This window comes from Chiloscyllium plagiosum, unplaced genomic scaffold (genome assembly GCF_037043375.1).
Source record: "Chiloscyllium plagiosum isolate Xiang-an unplaced genomic scaffold, Cpla_swu_hap1 HiC_scaffold_19, whole genome shotgun sequence".
Taxonomy (NCBI): Eukaryota; Metazoa; Chordata; class Chondrichthyes; order Orectolobiformes; family Hemiscylliidae; genus Chiloscyllium; species Chiloscyllium plagiosum.
This window is the reverse complement of record NW_028270157.1, coordinates 3916828-3935579: the sequence shown is the minus strand read 5'-3', so window position 1 is coordinate 3935579 and position 18752 is coordinate 3916828. Positions and strand designations below refer to the sequence as shown.

The 18752-nt window shown below is 44.5% G+C and overlaps 2 protein-coding genes across 5 annotated transcripts in view; one reads left to right on the top strand and one right to left on the bottom strand.

Annotated features, from left to right (window-relative positions):
• LOC122559448 (uncharacterized) overlaps window positions 1–13381 on the top strand; it is a 28921-nt gene extending 15540 nt beyond the window's left edge. Inside the window, exons 7-11 of the mRNA XM_043708899.2 lie at window positions 4062–4182; window positions 6380–6461; window positions 7731–7797; window positions 11560–11674; window positions 11776–13381. Of these exons, the coding sequence (XP_043564834.2) occupies window positions 4062–4182; window positions 6380–6461; window positions 7731–7797; window positions 11560–11674; window positions 11776–11831 (441 nt within the window). The 3' untranslated portion in view covers window positions 11832–13381. The remainder of the gene's footprint in view (window positions 1–4061; window positions 4183–6379; window positions 6462–7730; window positions 7798–11559; window positions 11675–11775) is intronic.
• A 3006-nt stretch (window positions 13382–16387) lies between these two features.
• scyl2 (SCY1 like pseudokinase 2) overlaps window positions 16388–18752 on the bottom strand; it is a 57710-nt gene continuing 55345 nt past the window's right edge. For all 4 annotated transcript variants that reach the window (XM_043708759.2, XM_043708760.2, XM_087996992.1 and 1 more), the window contains one exon: window positions 16388–18242. In XM_043708759.2, the coding sequence (XP_043564694.1) occupies window positions 17493–18242 (750 nt within the window). In that variant the 3' untranslated portion in view covers window positions 16388–17492. The remainder of the gene's footprint in view (window positions 18243–18752) is intronic.

The following is an 18752-nucleotide window of genomic DNA, read 5'->3' as shown; positions in this document are numbered from 1 at the left end:
CCTCACTCCCCGTCCGCACCCCCTCACTCCCCGCCCGCACCCCCTCACTCCCCTTCCGCACCCCCTCACTCCCCTTCCGCACCCCCTCACTCCCCGTCCGCGTCCCCTCACTCCCCGCCCGCCTCCCCCTCACTCCCCGTCCGCACCCCCTCACTCCCCGCCCGCACCCCCTCACTCCCCGTCCGCACCCCCTCACTCCCCTTCCGCACCCCCTCACTCCCCGTCCGCCTCCACTCACTCCCCGTCCGCACCCCCTCACTCCCCGTCCGCACCCCCTCACTCCCCTTCCGCACCCCCTCACTCCCCGTCCGCACCCCCTCACTCCCCTTCCGCACCCCCTCACTCCCCGTCCGCACCCCCTCACTCCCCGTCCGCACCCCCTCACTCCCCTTCCGCACCCCCTCACTCCCCGTCCGCACCCCCTCACTCCCCGTCCGCGTCCCCTCACTCCCCGCCCGCCTCCCCCTCACTCCCCGCCCGCCTCCCCCTCACTCCCCGTCCGCACCCCCTCACTCCCCTTCCACACCCCCTCACTCCCCTTCCACACCCCCTCACTCCCCGTCCGCACCCCCTCACTCCCCGTCCGCGTCCCCTCACTCCCCGTCCGCACCCCGTCCGCACCCCCTCACTCCCCGTCCGCACCCCCTCACTCCCCGTCCGCACCCCCTCACTCCCCTTCCACACCCCCTCACTCCCCGTCCGCACCCCCTCACTCCCCGTCCGCACCCCCTCACTCCCCGTCCGCACCCCCTCACTCCCCGTCCGCACCCCCTCACTCCCCGTCCGCACCCTCTCACTCCCCGTCCGCGTCCCCTCACTCCCCGTCTGTGCCCCCACCTCCCTGTCTGTGCCACCTCCTCTCTGTCTGCGTCCCCTCCTCCCTTTCCACTCCCCCTCACTCCATGTCTGTGCCCCCTCCTCTCTGTCTATGCCCCCTCCTCCTTGTCTGCGCCCCCTCCTCCCTGTCTGCCCCCTCACTCCCTATCTGCGCCCCCTCCTCCCTGTCCACTCCCCCTCACTCCCTGTCTGCGCCCCCTCCTCCGTGTCTGTGCCCCCTCACTCCCCCTCACTCCACCCACCAATCCCCACCACTCCTACTCAGTGGAGCGTAGGAGGACAAGGGGGGGATTTGATTGAAACTTCCAGAATACTGAGAGCCCCAAATGGAGTGGACGCGGCGAAGATATTTCTACCAGTGGAAGAGACTAGGAGCCAAGGGCACAGCCTTTGAGTGAAGGAACAATCCTTTCCAACTGAGATGGGGAGGAATTTCTTTAGCCAGAGGATGGGGAATCTGTGGAACTGATTGCTGTAGAGGGCTGTGGAGTGTATTGAAGACAGAGGTGGATAGGTTCTTGTTTACTAAGGGGCTCAAGGGTTATGAGGAGATAGTAGGAAATTGAGTTGAGAAACACCTCAGCCATTATCAAATGGTGGTCCACACCTGATGGGCTGAATGGCCTGATTTTGCTCCTATATCACTCCCCACACTCCCTCCACACTCCATTATTCTCCTGACAATATAAAGAGTATTTTCCCTTTCTCTGTGTCATTTACATTGCAATGTGAGGTTATTGCTGCAACTTGCATTTAAATATCACCTTTTAATTTACCAGAACATGGGAGTACCAAAAAGTTAACACTGGCCATGAACAACATAAGGAGATACTAGGACAGGCCAAAAAGGCACATTGTAAGAAAGAAAGGAATTGGAGATTAGATTAGATTACTTACAGTGTGGAAACAGGCCCTTCGGCCCAACAAGTCCACATCGCCCCGCCGAAGCACAACCCACCCAGACCCATTCCCCTACATTTACCCCTTTACCCCACACTACGGGCAATTTAGCATGGCCAATTCACCTGACCTGCACATCTTTGGACTGTGGGAGGAAACCGGAGCACCCGGAGGAAACCCACGCAGACACGGGAAGAATGTGCAAACTCCACACAGTCAGTCGCCTGAGGCGGGAATTGAACCCGGGTCTCTGGCGCTGTGAGGCAGCAGTGCTAACCACTGTGCCACCGTGCCGCCCAGAGCTTAAGGTACAGGCAGCTGAAGACGCAGCTGCCAATTTGTACACAGCAAGATCCCACGTTGATGAAGTGAACAAAGTGAGGAATTAGGCAGGAGGACTCCTCTCCTCTGGATACAGCTGTGGGATCTTTCCCTCCAGTTGAACAGGAACAAGAAGCACATGTGAAAGGCAACTGCTGCGTCAATCTCCTCGTCCCTCAGCACCACGATGACACATTGAGTTCCATTGATTTTGAGAGCAGAGCAGAGTAGATTCTGTGTATGCAGTGATGGAGATCAGAGTGACTGTACTCCAGGCAGCGGGCTGACCCTCCATCTCTGAGCTGCTGCTACTGGATATTTACATTGCGTTTCTTCCTTGAACAAGTTCAAAGTATCTTTCCTAAAGAAACACCCATGAACCTATCGGGAGTCCGTTACACCTGTGTAGGTATTTTCCGCAGGGAGTCCTCTGTATAGATATTTTCCAACCGAGATGTTATTACACTCCTCTGGAGCAGGTGGGACTTGAACGTAGGTCTCCTTACTCAGAGGTAGGGACACTACCACTGTGCCATAACTCATGCCTTTCTTCACTGGCCTACATCGATAGCCAATCCAGCAACACGTCCACTATAACGTTCCCATCCTGAGCTGCTCTATAGCTTTGTTGCTGAACGTGACATTTGCTGAGTGCTCTGACCCCACCCAGGGCTTGTCTGAGGTACGTTCCCAATTCTCTTTGTCCCCAGTTTTGGTGAACAAGCCTTCAGCTGCTGCTAGAGCTCAAAGTGCTGGAGCTCCCTCCCAATGGCTTCCTGTCGAATTCTGTTTGATAATTGGTCTCAGTGAAGATGTTCGACAGTGCTAAAGGTGCTTTTTAGCTGCAAGTTGTTGTAACAGGCAGGAAATTCCCTGCTCTTTACAATGGCTTTGGGTTTTAACACATTTTTCTGAAAGGTGAGATCACTGGCATGGATCCTCTGTCCCTTCCTCTCTCAGTCCCTCCCTCTATCCATCATTCAATCCCTCCCTTCCTTCCTCCCTCCCTTCCTTCCTTCTTTCCTTCCTCCATCCCTCCCTCCCTCTGTCCGTTCATCCCTTCCTCCCTCCCTTCCTCCCTCCTTCAATTTTGTATCACCTTATGATTAAAGTGGTCGAGCTGATGAACTGGGGGCTGGAAGTTGTTGACTGACACCTCAGGGTGTCTTTGAGGGGCATGCTCAGTTCCACATGAGATGCTGAATCAAGGCCCTTGTGAATCTGTTCAGGTGGATATTAAAAATTCAATGTCACTTCTTAGGTGTTCGGACCAACACGTGTCCTTCAAACAGCCGAATCAAAAATCTGAGAATTGTTCCATCTCAGAGGGAAACCATTGTGGCTGTCCTGGTTTGTTAAATGATAATCATTACCGAGAGCCAATCTCCTTCCCACATACCCCTTGCACATTAATTCTCTCCAAATAACCATCCAATACCCTATTGAATGCCTCAATTGAACCTGCCTCCATCACATTTCCAGGCCATGTATTCTGTCCTCTAACTACTCACTCGATGAAAATGTTTCTCGCACATCACATTTGCTTTTTTCGCACATTACTTTAAACCTCCGTCCCTCTTCTCCCTTTCACAAGCAGGGACAGCTTCTCCATATCTACTCTGTCCGACCTGCTTGTGATTTTGAAAGCCTCTGTCACATCTCCTGCCAGCTTTCCCCTCTCCAGGGAGAACAGTCCCAACCTCTTCAATCTGCCCTCATCACTGACGTTTCCCATTCTTGTAAATCGCTCTGCACTCTCTCTCTGATGCAGTCACATCTCTCCTATAATGTGACACCCAGAACTGTACACAATAATCCAGCTGAGGTCTGAAACCCAGTGATGTCTGCAAACCAAGCATCTTTCAAAACCCTGTCCCCTGGTTGTCAATGTTGGGACACTGTCGCTATAGAATCATCGGCCATTAACCGTTCACCATTCCGCTGTTAGAGTGTGAGTCTGTATCTTTGCATCATCATTGTGATTTCTTGTTTCCATTCCACAGGGTGAAGATGGCACTGTCTGCTCAATAAATAGTGAAGATATTGAACAGAGTTATCAGCAGAACCCTCAAGGATCCCTGCAATTTACCGCTGGCCACTTCCAGTACAGACTGGATTTGTCAGGTGCAGGCTTGTATCTATCGATCAGGTTTAAAATGCAATGGTACTGTCCCCTCGGAAAAATTATCCATTTTGTCCAACACCCTTGCTCTTTCACGGCTGCCCTGTGGATTTCTTCCTTTCCAGTGTTTTCCCAATTCCCTTTTGAAAATTCCTATGAGTCTGCTTTCAGGCAGATTTCACCTCACTCTCCGAGTACTTTAGCTAGTTCCCTTCAATCTCTCTCTTTCTCAGACCTGACCCTCCTGTCACTAGAAACAGTTTCCCCTTATTTGTTCCAACAAACCCTTCATAACACCTCGGAACACCTTGATTATATCTTAGTAACCCTGTCTTTCAAAGGAGAATAGAACATAGAACATTACAGCACAGTACAGGCCCTTCGGCCCTCTATTTGCGCTGCCCTGTGGAACCAATCTGAAGCCCATCTAACCTATACTATTCCGTTCTCGTCCATATGTTTATCCAATGACCATTAAAGTTGGTGAGTCTACCACTGTTGCAGGCAGTGCGTTCCACGCCCCTACTACTCTCTGAGTAAAGAAACTACCTCTGACATCTGTCCTATATCTATCACCCCTCAATTTAAAGCTATGCCCCCTCGTGCTAGCCATCACCATCTGAGGGATAAGGCTTTCACTGTCCACCCTATCTAACCCTCTGATTATCTTATATGTCTCAATTAAGTCACCTCTCAACCTTCTTCTCTCTAACGAAAACAGCCTCAAGTCCCTCAGCCTTTCCTTATAAGACCTTCCCTCCATACCAGGCAACATCCTGGTAAATCTCCTCTAAACCCTTTCCAAAGCTTCCACGTCCTTCTGATAATGCGGTGACCAGAACTGTACCAGAATAATCCAGGTTCTCCAGTCTTTTATGTGATGGGTCATTTTAACGTAACTGAATGTTGGTACTAACTCAATGGGAACATTATTATCTGAACAAACCAAATCCGACAGTCCATTCAGCTTTAATGTACGTTTCTTCAATGTGAATTGGCGATAGTGCAGTTGAAGAACTTAGACCATTACTTGTAGAACACAAACGTTCCTGAGCTGGATTGGCTTTAATGTGATTCCACTGCTTAGATTAGATTAGATTACAGATTAGATTACAGTGTGGAAACAGGCCCTTCGGCCCAACAAGTCCACACCGACCCGCCGAAGCGAAACCCACCCATACCCCTACATTTACCCCTTACCTAACACTACGGGCAATTTAGCATGGCCAATTCACCTGACCCTGCACATTCTTTGGATGGTGGGAGGAAACCGGAGCACCCGGAGGAAACCCACGCAGACGCGGGGAGAACGTGCAAACTCCACACAGTCAGTCGCCTGAGGCGGGAATTGAACCCAGGTCTCCGGCGCTGTGAGGCAGCAGTGCTAACCGCTGTGCTAACCACGTTTCGGGCATAAGCCCTTCTTCAGCCCTGAAGAAGGGCTTATGCCCGATATGTCGATTCTCCTGCTCCTTGGATGCTGCCTGGCCTGCTGTGTTTTTCCAGCACCACATTTTTCAAAACATAGCTCTGACTATGTAAAGGGATGCTGCCAAATGCAGAAATTCAAACATTCTGGGTTTTTGTTTTGCATTTCCACAGCATGCAGGATTGAAGATTGAGACCATAAGAAAGTATTGAATGAGCTTTCACTTCCTACCCAATTCTTTTTACTTTTAAAATGTTTGATAAAACGTTGAATAAAATGTAACTGGATTTTTAACATGCTGCTTTGTTCGGAACAGCTTCTTTGTCCCTGATTTATAATTGTGTATCAGTGAAACATTAAATCTCTCTTTTCCATCACACAAAATTCTGCCCATTTAACAGAAAAATGTTTTCAGAGTTTTGGTTTTTTGTCTATTTCAACTTGTACCCTAATCCCATGGATATGTTCCAATCTTTGCTTTTATTAAAATGACCAATTCCTGTTGTTTCTACTTGGTTGACTGTGGTAATTCTTCACTGTGATTGGCTGCTTCCTCTGCTCAATGATGTCTGCATTGTTTACATTAACGTGGAGCGAGCGGAATTCACTTACAAGTGTCTTCACGGTCAGCAGCAAGTGCAGACCACTGACTGTAAAGTTAAAGCCGCAGAAATAGTGAAAAGTTATGTGAGGGAAATGGCTTTGACCAGTCCACATTGGTGTTTATTTCCCATTTCCTGCCCTGATCATTGTTTTGAATTTTTTTGCAGCCATGACACAAATCAACCTTGTAACTCACACCAGGAGAGCGGTAAGGCGTTTGCAAACTCCGAGCCTGCGGGGAGCTAATGGGTAAGTGAGCAGTATATCAGTAACACAGACCACAAACACAACTGGAATACTGATACCAACAGAGAATTCTGCATGAAATAATAAATAATCTGCTTTCATGTGGTTCACAGCTTATTTCCTTTCTTTGGTACCCATTGACAGTGTAAGGGAAACAAATGCGAGTGTTTTTAAATTTTAATCCATTTTTCTAATCAACCTGTTCAGAGACGTTGTTATACACCTGGAACAGGTGGGACTTGAACCCAGGCTCCTGGTCCAGGGGTAAGGGCACTACCACTATGCCACTAGAGGGACAGCAGGGGGAGTGTACTCTAATGAACAGACAAAAGGCAGCTGTTTGAGGTGTTAGTGGCAACTGAGTCCAGATGGGGAGGCAGTTCATACAAAAGGTTGTAATTGGGTGGGGATTATTCTACTTTCAAACCAGATTCCTAACTCATGCCTGATCCAAAAGCATTTGGATGTGGGCCATCCAAATTGTGACCGGTCCAATCTATCATAGGGGAAACCTCAGAGAACATTGGCCTTCCCTAACTCACCACCTTACCCACCATCAACAAGGCACAAGTCATGAGTGTGATGGAATACTCCCCACTGGCCTGGATGGGGGCAGCTCCAACAACACTCAAGAAGCTCAACACCATCCAGGACAATATATCCCGTTTGATTGGTACCACATCTACTCCCTCCATCACTGACACTCAGTAGCAGCAGTTTGTACTATCTACAAAATGCACTGCAGAAATTCATCAAAGATCCTTACACAACACCTTCCAAACCCATGACCACTTCCATCTAGAAGGACAAGAGCAGCAGATACAGGGGAACACCACCCCCTGCAAGTTCCCCTCCAAGCCACTCACCATCCTGACTTGAAAATATATTGCCATTCTTTCAGCGTCACTGGATCAGAATCCTCGAATTCCCTATGTGCTGGTATTGCAAGTCAACCTGTCACATGTGGTCTGCAGTAGTTCAAGGCAGCAGCTCAGTACCACCACCTCAAGGGTAACTGGTGATGGGTAATAAATGCTGCCCCAATCAGTGCCACCCACATCACGGGAATTCATTTTTAAAAACACTGAAAAGCAGATTGTCTGGTCAGTATCATTGTGGGAGCTTTCTGTGCAGAACCCAGCAACCACATTTCCAATAAGAATGAGTACACTTCAAAAGCAGTTCATTTACTGCAAAGTACTTTGGACCATCCTGAGGTCATGAAAGGTGCTACATAAATGCAACTCTTTATTGTTTCTGGCTGTTTCACAGAAGCACTGGAGGTAATGGATTGTGGCAGTTCATGGATGAAGAAGGGTTGTGGCAAGAGTATTCACAGGTTGGTCAGACTTTCTGTTAGAAGTTTAACTGTGGATGATGCTATCTTCGAATATTGCAAGTGGATGTGTGACAAATTGTAAATTGCACTGTCCAGCTCTGACACAGCTCTGTGGAGGAATAGCACATGTTTGCAGCTGAGAGCTGAGGGATTGTGGGATGCACTCCCTGTTTGAGCTGCTGTATTTCAAATGAGAAGTTACATGGAAGGAATCAAAGATTCCAGAATTTTAAAAAGATTAGCTGAGTTCCTCTCAGTGTCCTGGTTCACATTTGTATCTCAGTTAATGTCATTATAACACACAAATAGTTTTCACAGCTGTTAGTGGGAGTTAGCTGTGAATAAATTAGCTTCTAGATTTTGAATAGTGACTATATTTCAAAAATACTTCATCAGCTTTTACATTTTCTTTGAGATATCCTGTGCTATGTGAATGTTGCTATCAAAATGCAAGTCTTTCTTAAACCTTTTTCTAAAAGAATACATCACAGGGGACAAATTAGAAAGGTCACCCCTTCTCCAGCCCTTTCCCAGGTCCTTATTGACCTACTGTGCTTTTTAAATGTTGATGTTTGTTTGTATTTCAGACATCTGTGGCTTGAGGTGTTTTATCCTGTTTACTATTCAAAAGGAAATGATCAGGAATGTGAGGAATGCTGCCCTCTAGTGGGGCAGATGAAATCCTGCAACAGGACAAAAGACCATTAGAGGAGGCAAAAATCTTAGAATTTTAATTGGATGAAGGATTGGGGAGGTTGTATTTTCAGGATGACCATCATCAACCAGATGGATTGGTGCACGGGCTACCATTATTGACTATATACCTTCATGACTTGGATGAGGAATGTGAATATACTCTAACCAAGTTTGCAAATGACAAACAGGTCAGGAGGCAAGTGATGAAGAACACAGAGGGGCTGCAGAGGGAGATAGACAGGTGAAGCGAGTGGGTAAAAACCTGGCAACAGCAATGCAATGTGGTGAAATCTGTGGTCATACACTTTGGCTGGAAGAGCAGAGGAGCTGAATTATTTAAGTGGAAAAAGACAACAGGGAGTCTGCTGGTTAACCTCGAGTCAGAGGCCACAACTCAGCTGGTCCCACAAGGCACCCTGAAGGAACCCTCTGAATTCACAATGTTCCGCTAACCTTTATAACGTGGCTATGAATTGGGCGAGAGACTCTCCTTCCAGTTTTATCCTTTTATTAAAATGGAAATATTCCACGATCATCAGTGGCTTTGGTGCAAAATGACTTTCCAAACACAATCCTTTATAGGTCTTCTCCACCAGTTTCTCTGGTAGCACCAGACACCTTAGAATCGCAAAGGTCTTGCTCCCAACACTATCATTTAGTCTTCAGCCACTTTGTTTACCTTCAAGTCTGGATCAAAACATTCATTGTTCGGAATCTGTCTCTTTGTTAAATGGCGCTCCAAACTGGCCCACCATTTTGTTTTCCTGCTTGCAGCCCAAGTTCCTTTGGTGACACTCTCCATGGTGATTTCAATAAGCTCCTACATGAGTCTGTCCCTCTTCAGCCACTGGCTTTGGCCCGAGTCCCCTCACACCTATAGCTCTCACCTGCTCCTCGGTGAATACCCTTCTTCCCCAGCATCGACTGCAGCCTAAGTCCCCTTGCAAGTGCTTCCCTTTGGTCTGTCTCCCAGTACGTCTACCACGCTACCTCCTCAATCCTGTTCTGTCTCCAAGGGCCAAGCAATGTCCAATCTCCTCCTTTCCTTCCAAAAATAGTGGTCGCATACCATTAGTGTTCAGTGACTCTAAGTTATAAAAATACTATGAGGTAGGCCTCGAAGTTTCATTTTATGTCCATAGCAGGACCTTGACTATACTCTCCCTTTGGAGAAAGTGTGGACTGCAGATGCTGGAGATCAGAGCTGAAAAATGTGTTGCTGGAAAAGCGCAGCAGGTCAGGCAGCATCCAAGGAGCAGGAGAATCGACGTTTCGGACATAAGCCCTTCTTCAGGATTCCTGAAGAAGGGCTTATGCCCGAAACGTCGATTCTCCTGTTCCTTGGATGCTGCCTGACCTGCTGTGCTTTTCCAGCAACACATTTTTCAGCTATACCCTCCCTTTCCAAACTTCACTGTCTGGTCACCTGACCCACTGTCTTAAAGGGGTAGCACACACACCCAACTACATACAAACAACTGGCTTATACAGCATGAGAGTTCATTGAGAGTTTAAATCCAACCAACCACAATAAACTGGGAAATTGAATTTAATAAATCTGATCACTTGCGGTGTTCATGGGGAGGGATCTGAGAACTCCTGCTATGAACATACAGGTTGTTCTGCGATAACGCACATTTCATCAGCACGAATTTGGCTACAATACGGCTGACAAATTGTGGACGTTGTTCGGAAAACGCGAACTTTCTACTGAATGGGTAGAATGATTTTTCTATAGCGCAAGGTCACAGAGGAACACAACTGACAGATTATAGCAGAACAACCTGTAACTGATTTTACTTATTCATACATATGCCTTTTTCGGTTTTAAGAGCTCTCTGATCAGCAAAGTAACTAGATACTTGCTTGTTAGCCTGGTCTACAACCCAAGAACAAAAGTGAAGGAGGTAAGTCCAAGGATGGCTTTGTGGGACAATGACAACAAGCTATCAGACTGGGTTCAGTCTGAAACAGTGGAGCAGGCTATTCAGCCCACCATTTCTGTGCCAGCTCTTTGAAAGAGCTATCCAAATAGACCCACTCTCTTGTTCTTAACCCCATGAGCCTGCATCAAAGAACAAAGAAAATTTACAGCCCAGGAACAGGCCCTTCAAGCCCGAGTCGATCGAAATGTACTGCCTAAACCTGTTACCCAATTCCTAAGCATCTGTATCCCTCATGCATCTGTCCAGACACATCTTAAATGAATCTACCGTGCCTGCCTCTACCACCTCTGCTGGCAACACGTTCTAGACACCCACCACCCTCTGTGTGAAGTACTTGCCAGGTGTATCCCCCTTAAACTTTCCACCTCTCACCTTGAAAGCGTGACCTCTCGTTATTGAATCCTTCACCCTGGGAAAAATCTTGTGTCTATCCACCCTGTCTATACCCTTCATGATTTTGTAAACCTCAATCAGGTCCCCCCTCAATCTCCTTTTTTTCTAATAAAAACAAAACTAACCTACTCAACTTCTCTTCGTAGCTAGCACCTTCCATACCAGGCAACATCCTCGTAAACCTTCTCTGCACCCACATCCTTTTGGTAACGTGGCGACCAGAACTGTACACAGTATTCTAAATGTGGCCATACTAATGTCTTGTACAATTTAATTTCCTTTCCTATCCCCATGAGCCTGCATCATTTTCTTTCCAAATATTCAAACTGATGATTGTATCCGATTCCACTGCCCTGTCAGGCATCACACTCCAGATGATAAAATCTCAAAGTTTAAAGAAAGTTGCTTCTCATCTCCAATCTGGTTAATTTCCCAAACCTGTGCATGTCCTTTGGTTACCCATCCTCTGACCGGCCTTTTTCTAAAAAAAAACTTATTCTATCAAACCCTTTCATCTTGAACACTTCCAACAAATCTTCCCTGAACCTTATGTTCTCTAATACAAACAAGTCCAGCCTTTCCATGTAACCGAAGTCCCTCATTTCAGATATCGTTCAAGTAAATCTCCCCTCCTACTCCAGTGAAATGGGTAACTTCTCTATGATGTTCTGAAATATTTGAGAGCTGAAATTATGACACAATAACTGTATCAGCCATCTCCATACAGCCTGGAATCCTCAAGTCAGTTTCCAGTCAAGACATTGAGAGAACTTACCAGATGAATCCTCAAGGTTCCATGAAGTTCTCTGCAGGATGGTTCATTTACAGTTTGGATTTCTCAGGTAAACCAAATCTCCCATCAATACCCTGCCATAAATATGTAACAGCCGTGGTATGTTCCTGTTTCAAGTGAATTTAATCTGTCTATGGTGTTGTGTTGCAGCCATGACACAGACCAATTTGACAACCAGGAAAGTCAGACAAGTGCGTCGTCTTTGAAGGCAGAGCAGAAAGGCTTTAGCCACAAAGGAAGCCGCTAGGACTCCGATCCATATAGTGTGTTCCAACAGGTCTCAAGTGAAATTTGCAGCGTTCTCTCCTAAAATGTATAGTCAACAGCCTGTTGGGATTTCAGAGCAACAAATGGACATACAAATATTTCAAGAATTTTGATAGTAAGCCTCTGATTTATTGCCTCTCCATCCCAGTTACAGATGGGTTGAGGTATTTATCGAATGGAGCAAGCACAGCCCTACGGGGGTCTATCTGTTGAACAAACAGGAAGTGCCGAGGAAGTCTCTGTGGTGTTTATCAGTCTTGATTTGGCTATCAAACCACAATAAATGGAAAGTACCAAGCTCTGTGAGGATAACCAGAGACACCAATGAATACCATTGATATCCACAAACCAAAAATGATTTTCTTTAAATACAGGTCTGATGCAGCAGAAGAGTTTATCGTATTCCAAACAATGCATAATGATATACATTCATTTTTTAAAAATTTTTAAAGAGAAAACTCATTGTTTTAGTTTCTTTGTGAATTGTTTTTGTTGCAAGGAAATCTGGAGACCTGTTTGGAGATGTGCATTTTCAATGATGTTTTTAACCCTTGACTTGAAGAGTTTGGGGTTGGGTGGTTTAGTGCATTTTGTATAAAAGTGGGAAACCCTGCTGTTACCTAGCAACAAAGATCCTGGGACAAAGACACATTAAGAACACAAGTCAGTTAGTCTGTGCATGGGTTAAACTTTGCAAAGTTTTGGCAAACTGAGTTTAGGGAGAGTCACGTATTCACTCTAAAGTCGAAGTAATGGTGAGTTTGATTTGAAGTTTGTTATGGATGTTTTGGGGAGATATACCAGGTTAAAAAAAAACATCTTGAAGATTTTTCTAAAAAAAATTAACCTATTTATACATTTTATGCTACACCTCCATGGCTGGTGGGACTTGAACTGAGACATTCTTGTCCAGAAAAAAGGACATTGCTACTGCACCATAAGATCCCTCGGAGTAGCTAGTGAATAGAGTCATAGAGATGTACAGCATGGAAACAGACCCTTCAGTCCAACCCGTCCATGCTGACCAGATATCCCAACCCAATCTAGTCCTACTTGCCAGCACCTGGCCCATATCCCTCCAAACCCTTCCTATTCATATACCCATCCAGATGCCTCTTAAATGTTGCAACTGTACCTGCCTCCACCACTTCCTCTGGCAGCTCATTCCATACCCGTACCACCCTCTGTGACATTGGATGGAATGGAAACTGACTGCAGTTGTGGCAGCCTTAGTGTGGAAATAGTGGTGAATATTCACTGGAGTTTGGTGTGTGTAAGGATATTGCAGAGATAAAAGGAATAGTGCGTTTAAATCTTTTTACTGGTGTTCACACCAAAATATCTCAATTTTCTGTTGAGTTTATAGTTTATATTTAAGTTTTAATTCAATAAATGTTTTATTCTATGTTAAACATCCACCTAACAAACTTTTGTGAATGTGTTCAGTAACTGGTCTCCTGGGATTAAAAAACAAAGTTGGGGCTAACTAGCTATGTTTTACTCTGAGATTAGACTTGACCAGAATTAACATCGGCGGATTCATAACCCAACTTTTGAAAATGTCACAAGGATTATGCTTTACAGCTGAATAAAACAAAAAATTAACTGCTTCCCCAAAGTGAAAAAAGACTAGCATCAAGATGACTAATACTGGCAATGTGTCCCAAATTAAATAACCAATTTACAAAAAAAAAATCATTATGGAGAGAAGGGATAAAATTGCTAAGTAAACCAAGAACCTGAACTTTTGGTGTATAAATGTCTTAGATATGTACACATTATACTAAACAATAACAAAAATTTCAATCAAGTATTCACAAAGAAAGTATTTCTTTGGGTGAGGAAATCCAAAATGAGAAAGGATACAAACTCAAATCAGGTCATTTAGGAGTGAAAACAGAAGTACATCTACACACAGAGGAATTAAGGGTTACCAGAAAAGACATTAAAATGGACATGAGGAGCGCGTGATCAGCTGTGATCCGATTGAATGGCACAGCAGCTTCAAGGGGCCGAATGGCCTACTTCTGTTCCTTTCTTTTCGTGTTCTTACAGACAGTGGGAATCTGGAGCTGTTCTCTCCAAATGTTGTGGCCACTGGGAATTAACTAAAGTTTTCATTCCTGAGATCACGAGACAATTATTTATATTTATTGAGGGATACAGAATTAAAACTGGTAAATGGAACTGAGAGACAGAGTAGAACCATTCTGAATGGAAGAACAGGTTGGAGGCAGAACAGCCTACTCCTGTTGACAATATGCCATCTACAGGTAATTTGTGTTGCTGCACACAGCCTGTTCACTATACTTCATCACCCATTTAAGATTGCTCTGTAACCTCAGATGAATGCTTTTTAAAGGGGAAAACGGTGTTAAATGCATGATAAATTCTGCATTAAAGGGGTCATTTGTTAATATATGAGAACACTCAGTGTTGACAGGAAATTGATACCATGATTTAACAATAATGGTGCAGTGGCTGATTCAGGGACTGAAGGGAGGTCAGACCAGAGAGCATTCAGGAAATTTGGCCACATTTATTATTTTGAAACAAGCTATTTTCCATGGACTGGACGCCCACAATGACCCAAAATTAAATCAGTGTCTTTAACAGAAAGATTTCTACACTTTGGGATGTGGATCCACATTCAAAACTTAAAGAGATCTGGAGTCAAAAAGAACAGCAGGTCAGGCAGCATCTGAGGAGGAGAGTCGACACATTCCTGATGAAGGGCTTATGCCCAAAATGTCAACTCTCCTGCTCCTCGGATGCTGCCTAACCTACTGTGCTTTTCCAGTGCCACACTGTTCGACTCTGACTCTCCAGCATCTGCAGTCCTCACTTTCTCATTATAAAAGCCCTGGAGTCCAACTGCTAAGGTATGAGAAATTCCATAAATGAAGACTATTATTTGAATTACAGAGGGTATAAAATGGCAATTGATGGAAGAGTTGATAATTGTGAAATTCAGGTTCACGCCTGTTTCCATGCTGTACACCTCTAAGACTCTATGTTACCTGTTGGCTAATAAAAAAATTAAGTTGTGTGTGATAAAGTGAGTATATTGGCTCATAATGCCAATCAGCAATGATCACACTGAACAGGGTCAAGAGACTAAATTACTTCCTCCTGTTCCATTTGTGAGCATCTTGCTTTGGTTTTGCTGATGGCCACAAAATCTAACCTATTAATCATAGCCATTACTTTGTAAGTTTGGTAGGTACAATCTTATTTGACCATTCTTAGTCTATTTGTTTGAGAATTTCACAGATTAACAACTCAATTGATTTGATTAAATTAACTCAATCTTTGGAAGTACGTACAGAAAAGGGAGGCTGAGATCACAAACTCTTGCATTGGATTCAGACCAGATAATACATTAATTATCAAAAGTATGTTATTGCAGAACAACCATTGTCCATTCTTGAATTATGAAGTATGTGTTACACAAAGAGTCACAAGGTGAATGGTAGTTTCAATTCCATTCTTATCATGGACACATCATAAACACAATTATCCCAAGTTAGGCTTCTAAACATACAAGAGATTTCTTTATGGAAGGAAGGTACAAACTCAAAATGGACAAAACTATGTGGAAACTTAGCAGCTTTGTACAAGTTGTTTTGTTTCACAATAACTCAAAACATTCATAATGCAAATTCAGAAAGAGGGCCTGTTTTAAGTTCAGAGTACCTGAGCAAGACAACCAACTCGAGAATGTATTGTCTTCAGTTGCCAGTTCGCAAAGAAGAGAGCACCTTTCACTACTTCAGGACATGAGAAGTTGCTTCACAGCCAAAGTACTCACTCAGGGTGCTGCTTTGGGAAATTCAACAGCCAATTTACACTAAGCAAGACTCCACAAACAGTATTTAAGATAAATAACAACCAGTTGATGGTGATGTTGCCAGGGAGTATGGAGTTCTACACAAGTGTTAATTTTCAATGTACTGACCATGGAGTGTCCACCTTGGAAGCAACAGGCCCTCCATTTAAAATTAATCTGTAAGCCAGCAACTATAACAGCGCCGACCACTGTAGATTTGTATTCAAGTCTCTGGGTTGAGATCAGAAATCTTGACCTTCTCATTTAAAGTTGAGTGTAACCTACTGCTTACATCCACACAAGTTTATTGGACATCCAAAATGGTGATGAAGCCCTAAATCTCAGTAATTAATTATCAAGTCAGCTGTATCACATTAAATCCATGGAACTGATGAGTGGTGATTTACAGCATGCTGACTGCCACTGTTTGTTGTTTCATCAGCCCTTAACCTACACCTATTTGTCTTAGGCATGAATGTGATTAAACTTTCAATACAAATAGTTGGTCTAGTGATGCACTCAGAGCCACCTTCTCTGCCCACCTTAAACTTCAGGATTGGAGAATCTGTGTGACTGCCATGAAAAATCTGCATGTGTGCACCACATCCTCTCACACAGACACATAACGATATATGTATGCATATTCACACACACATACGCATATCATTGGAGCTTTCTTTACAATTTTTAATGTCAAATATTGTAAGAGGGTTTTTCTTTTCAACTCTGGTTATCTTTACTTTCAAACTACCAAAACTAAACCAGCTATTTCTTGTTACAGTAGAAATTGATCTATAATTGCTGAATATTGTACATTTCAACTGATCTGTAATTTGGTACAAGAATATTTATTTTCTCTCGTTTTAAATACCTGTAGTACTCAGCAAAGATGATGTACAACAATGGCATGCCAGGTAAATGCATCTTTTAACAACTACCACAGAATTCATCACAAACGCAAAGTAAGGTAGACAAGAAATAACAAATGCCCAAAATATGCACACAATGTATTTTATCTTCACCAAACCATTACAATCAAACAGAATACCTAAAAATAATCTAAAGACAGTTTCAGAAGACACTTGGGTATCTAGCAACTAATCAATAATAGGAATGTTGATATGTTCAATTACTTTGGACTGTCCACTTCTGTATCCCTGAAGTACAGAATGGCAGTGAATATTTTACAAGGGGTTTGACATGCGGCTCAGCAGTTTGAAAGATGCCTTCATCTGATCGGCCACATTAACTTATTGCACAACAACAAAGTAGTGGAAAAAACAGGCTCCACTGCAACGTATTGGACTTTCACCCCAAGGTGATTTTGGTTTGTTTGTAAGAAGGTGGCAATTTGAACTGCCGGTGCTACCTCAGTACAAGCAGTGGAACAACATGTAGAATAAATTAATTGCTTAATATTGCTGTACATTCATTAAGGCTGCAGAACTGGTCCCAGACAGAAAGCTCATCAAATGGAACTAAAACAGAGCACAGCATGGAAGTATAAAGTGGACATTCTTCTCACAACAAACACCTGCCAAAAAGACAACTTGCGCTACTTAAGACCACTTAACGACATACGGGAAACTGCTACGTTTTTGAGGCATTGTGTGGCTTTTACTGTGTAAGGCCATCTGGGTTTCACAGCAGCAAAAAATGGAACAGGAACCAATTTCCGTATAAAAGCACAAGGTACCCAAATGGAACTAAAACATTTTTAATTGGTAGTGATCCTCTTCCACAGGGTCTGCAATAAAAGAGGGGATATACACTAGCCGAATAGGTCCTTTAGGTCTTTATTAGCTGAGCTGCTGGGCGGCACAGAGTTCGTTGGCAAGTTCGACTGTGAGAAGTCCTGGGGTGACATGAATGGGTTGGCCTGTAGAGGGGACATAGTGAAGTTGGGCTGCCCCATCACACTAGGTTGAGTCCCTCCCATTGGACTGTTTGTGGCTGGTGAAGCCTGGGCTGGGACAAATTGCTTCAGCCACTGGTTCTGGGATGCTGCAGGCAGTGGCTTTTGCGCTGGCTGGGCCATTTGGTTCAAGGTGACCTTGCTGTTCTTCTGAGGACCCAGCAAGTTGTCCAAAGCTGACAGGTCCATGGCTTTACCCGGCTGTGAAATGGGCCCAGGACCGGGCCCAGGCCCGGGCCCAGGCTGTCCCAGCGTGCCAATGCTGGAGAAAGTTGGCAAGTTGGTTGCCGATGACATCGGCACTCTGTGGATGCCAGTGGAACTTCGGGTACCATAGAGGTTTTGTCCTGTGCCAGCCATGGTCACACTGCTGCCGTACGTAGGTTGAAATGCCATGGAGGCATTGAAGCCCATGCCATTGCTCATGCTTCCCAAAGCATTCAGGCTGGTGCTGGAACTGGGGAAGCCCATGCTGCTGTTCATTGGGGAAGGTGAGGAGAAGCCAGTCGAGGACATAGTCTGTGCCAGACTGTGTTTGGACGTGTTAATAGACAGTGAATTCATGGAGGACATGTTTTCTAACAAACTGCTTGTCAGGTCTTTGGTCTGTGAACAGAGAAAAACAAAGAATGAGGTTCTGTCCAAAAGCTTATGAGAAGAAAGAACTTCAGAAAAACAACAGGGTCCGAGACAGCTTTTCATAGTTTAATACAATATAGAATAAATATCCTAGAAGGCTGTTCAGTCCAGCATCATGTGATGCCACTTTGAAAGTGCTGTTGAATTAGTCCCACTTTCCTGTATATAGTAAAACATAGCTTTAAATTAAATTTGCAGAATTTTTTTATTGTGTTAAAAGTAAACATTTATTCCAGCATTGGGCTGTTGTATATTGCTTCAATAAACTGAGAAACGACAGGGGTTTTGCTAAACTGAATTTTTTCTGTCACGTATTGGGTAAAGTGGATTCTGTTGAATTCTTTACAGGATTTATTACTCTCTTTTTTAAATTCACATAAAATATGGGTATTGCTGTAAAGGCCTTCTCCCTGGAGGTCTATGACCAATGGTGTTCCACAAGGATCAGTGCTGGAACCTTTGTTATTATTACTATAC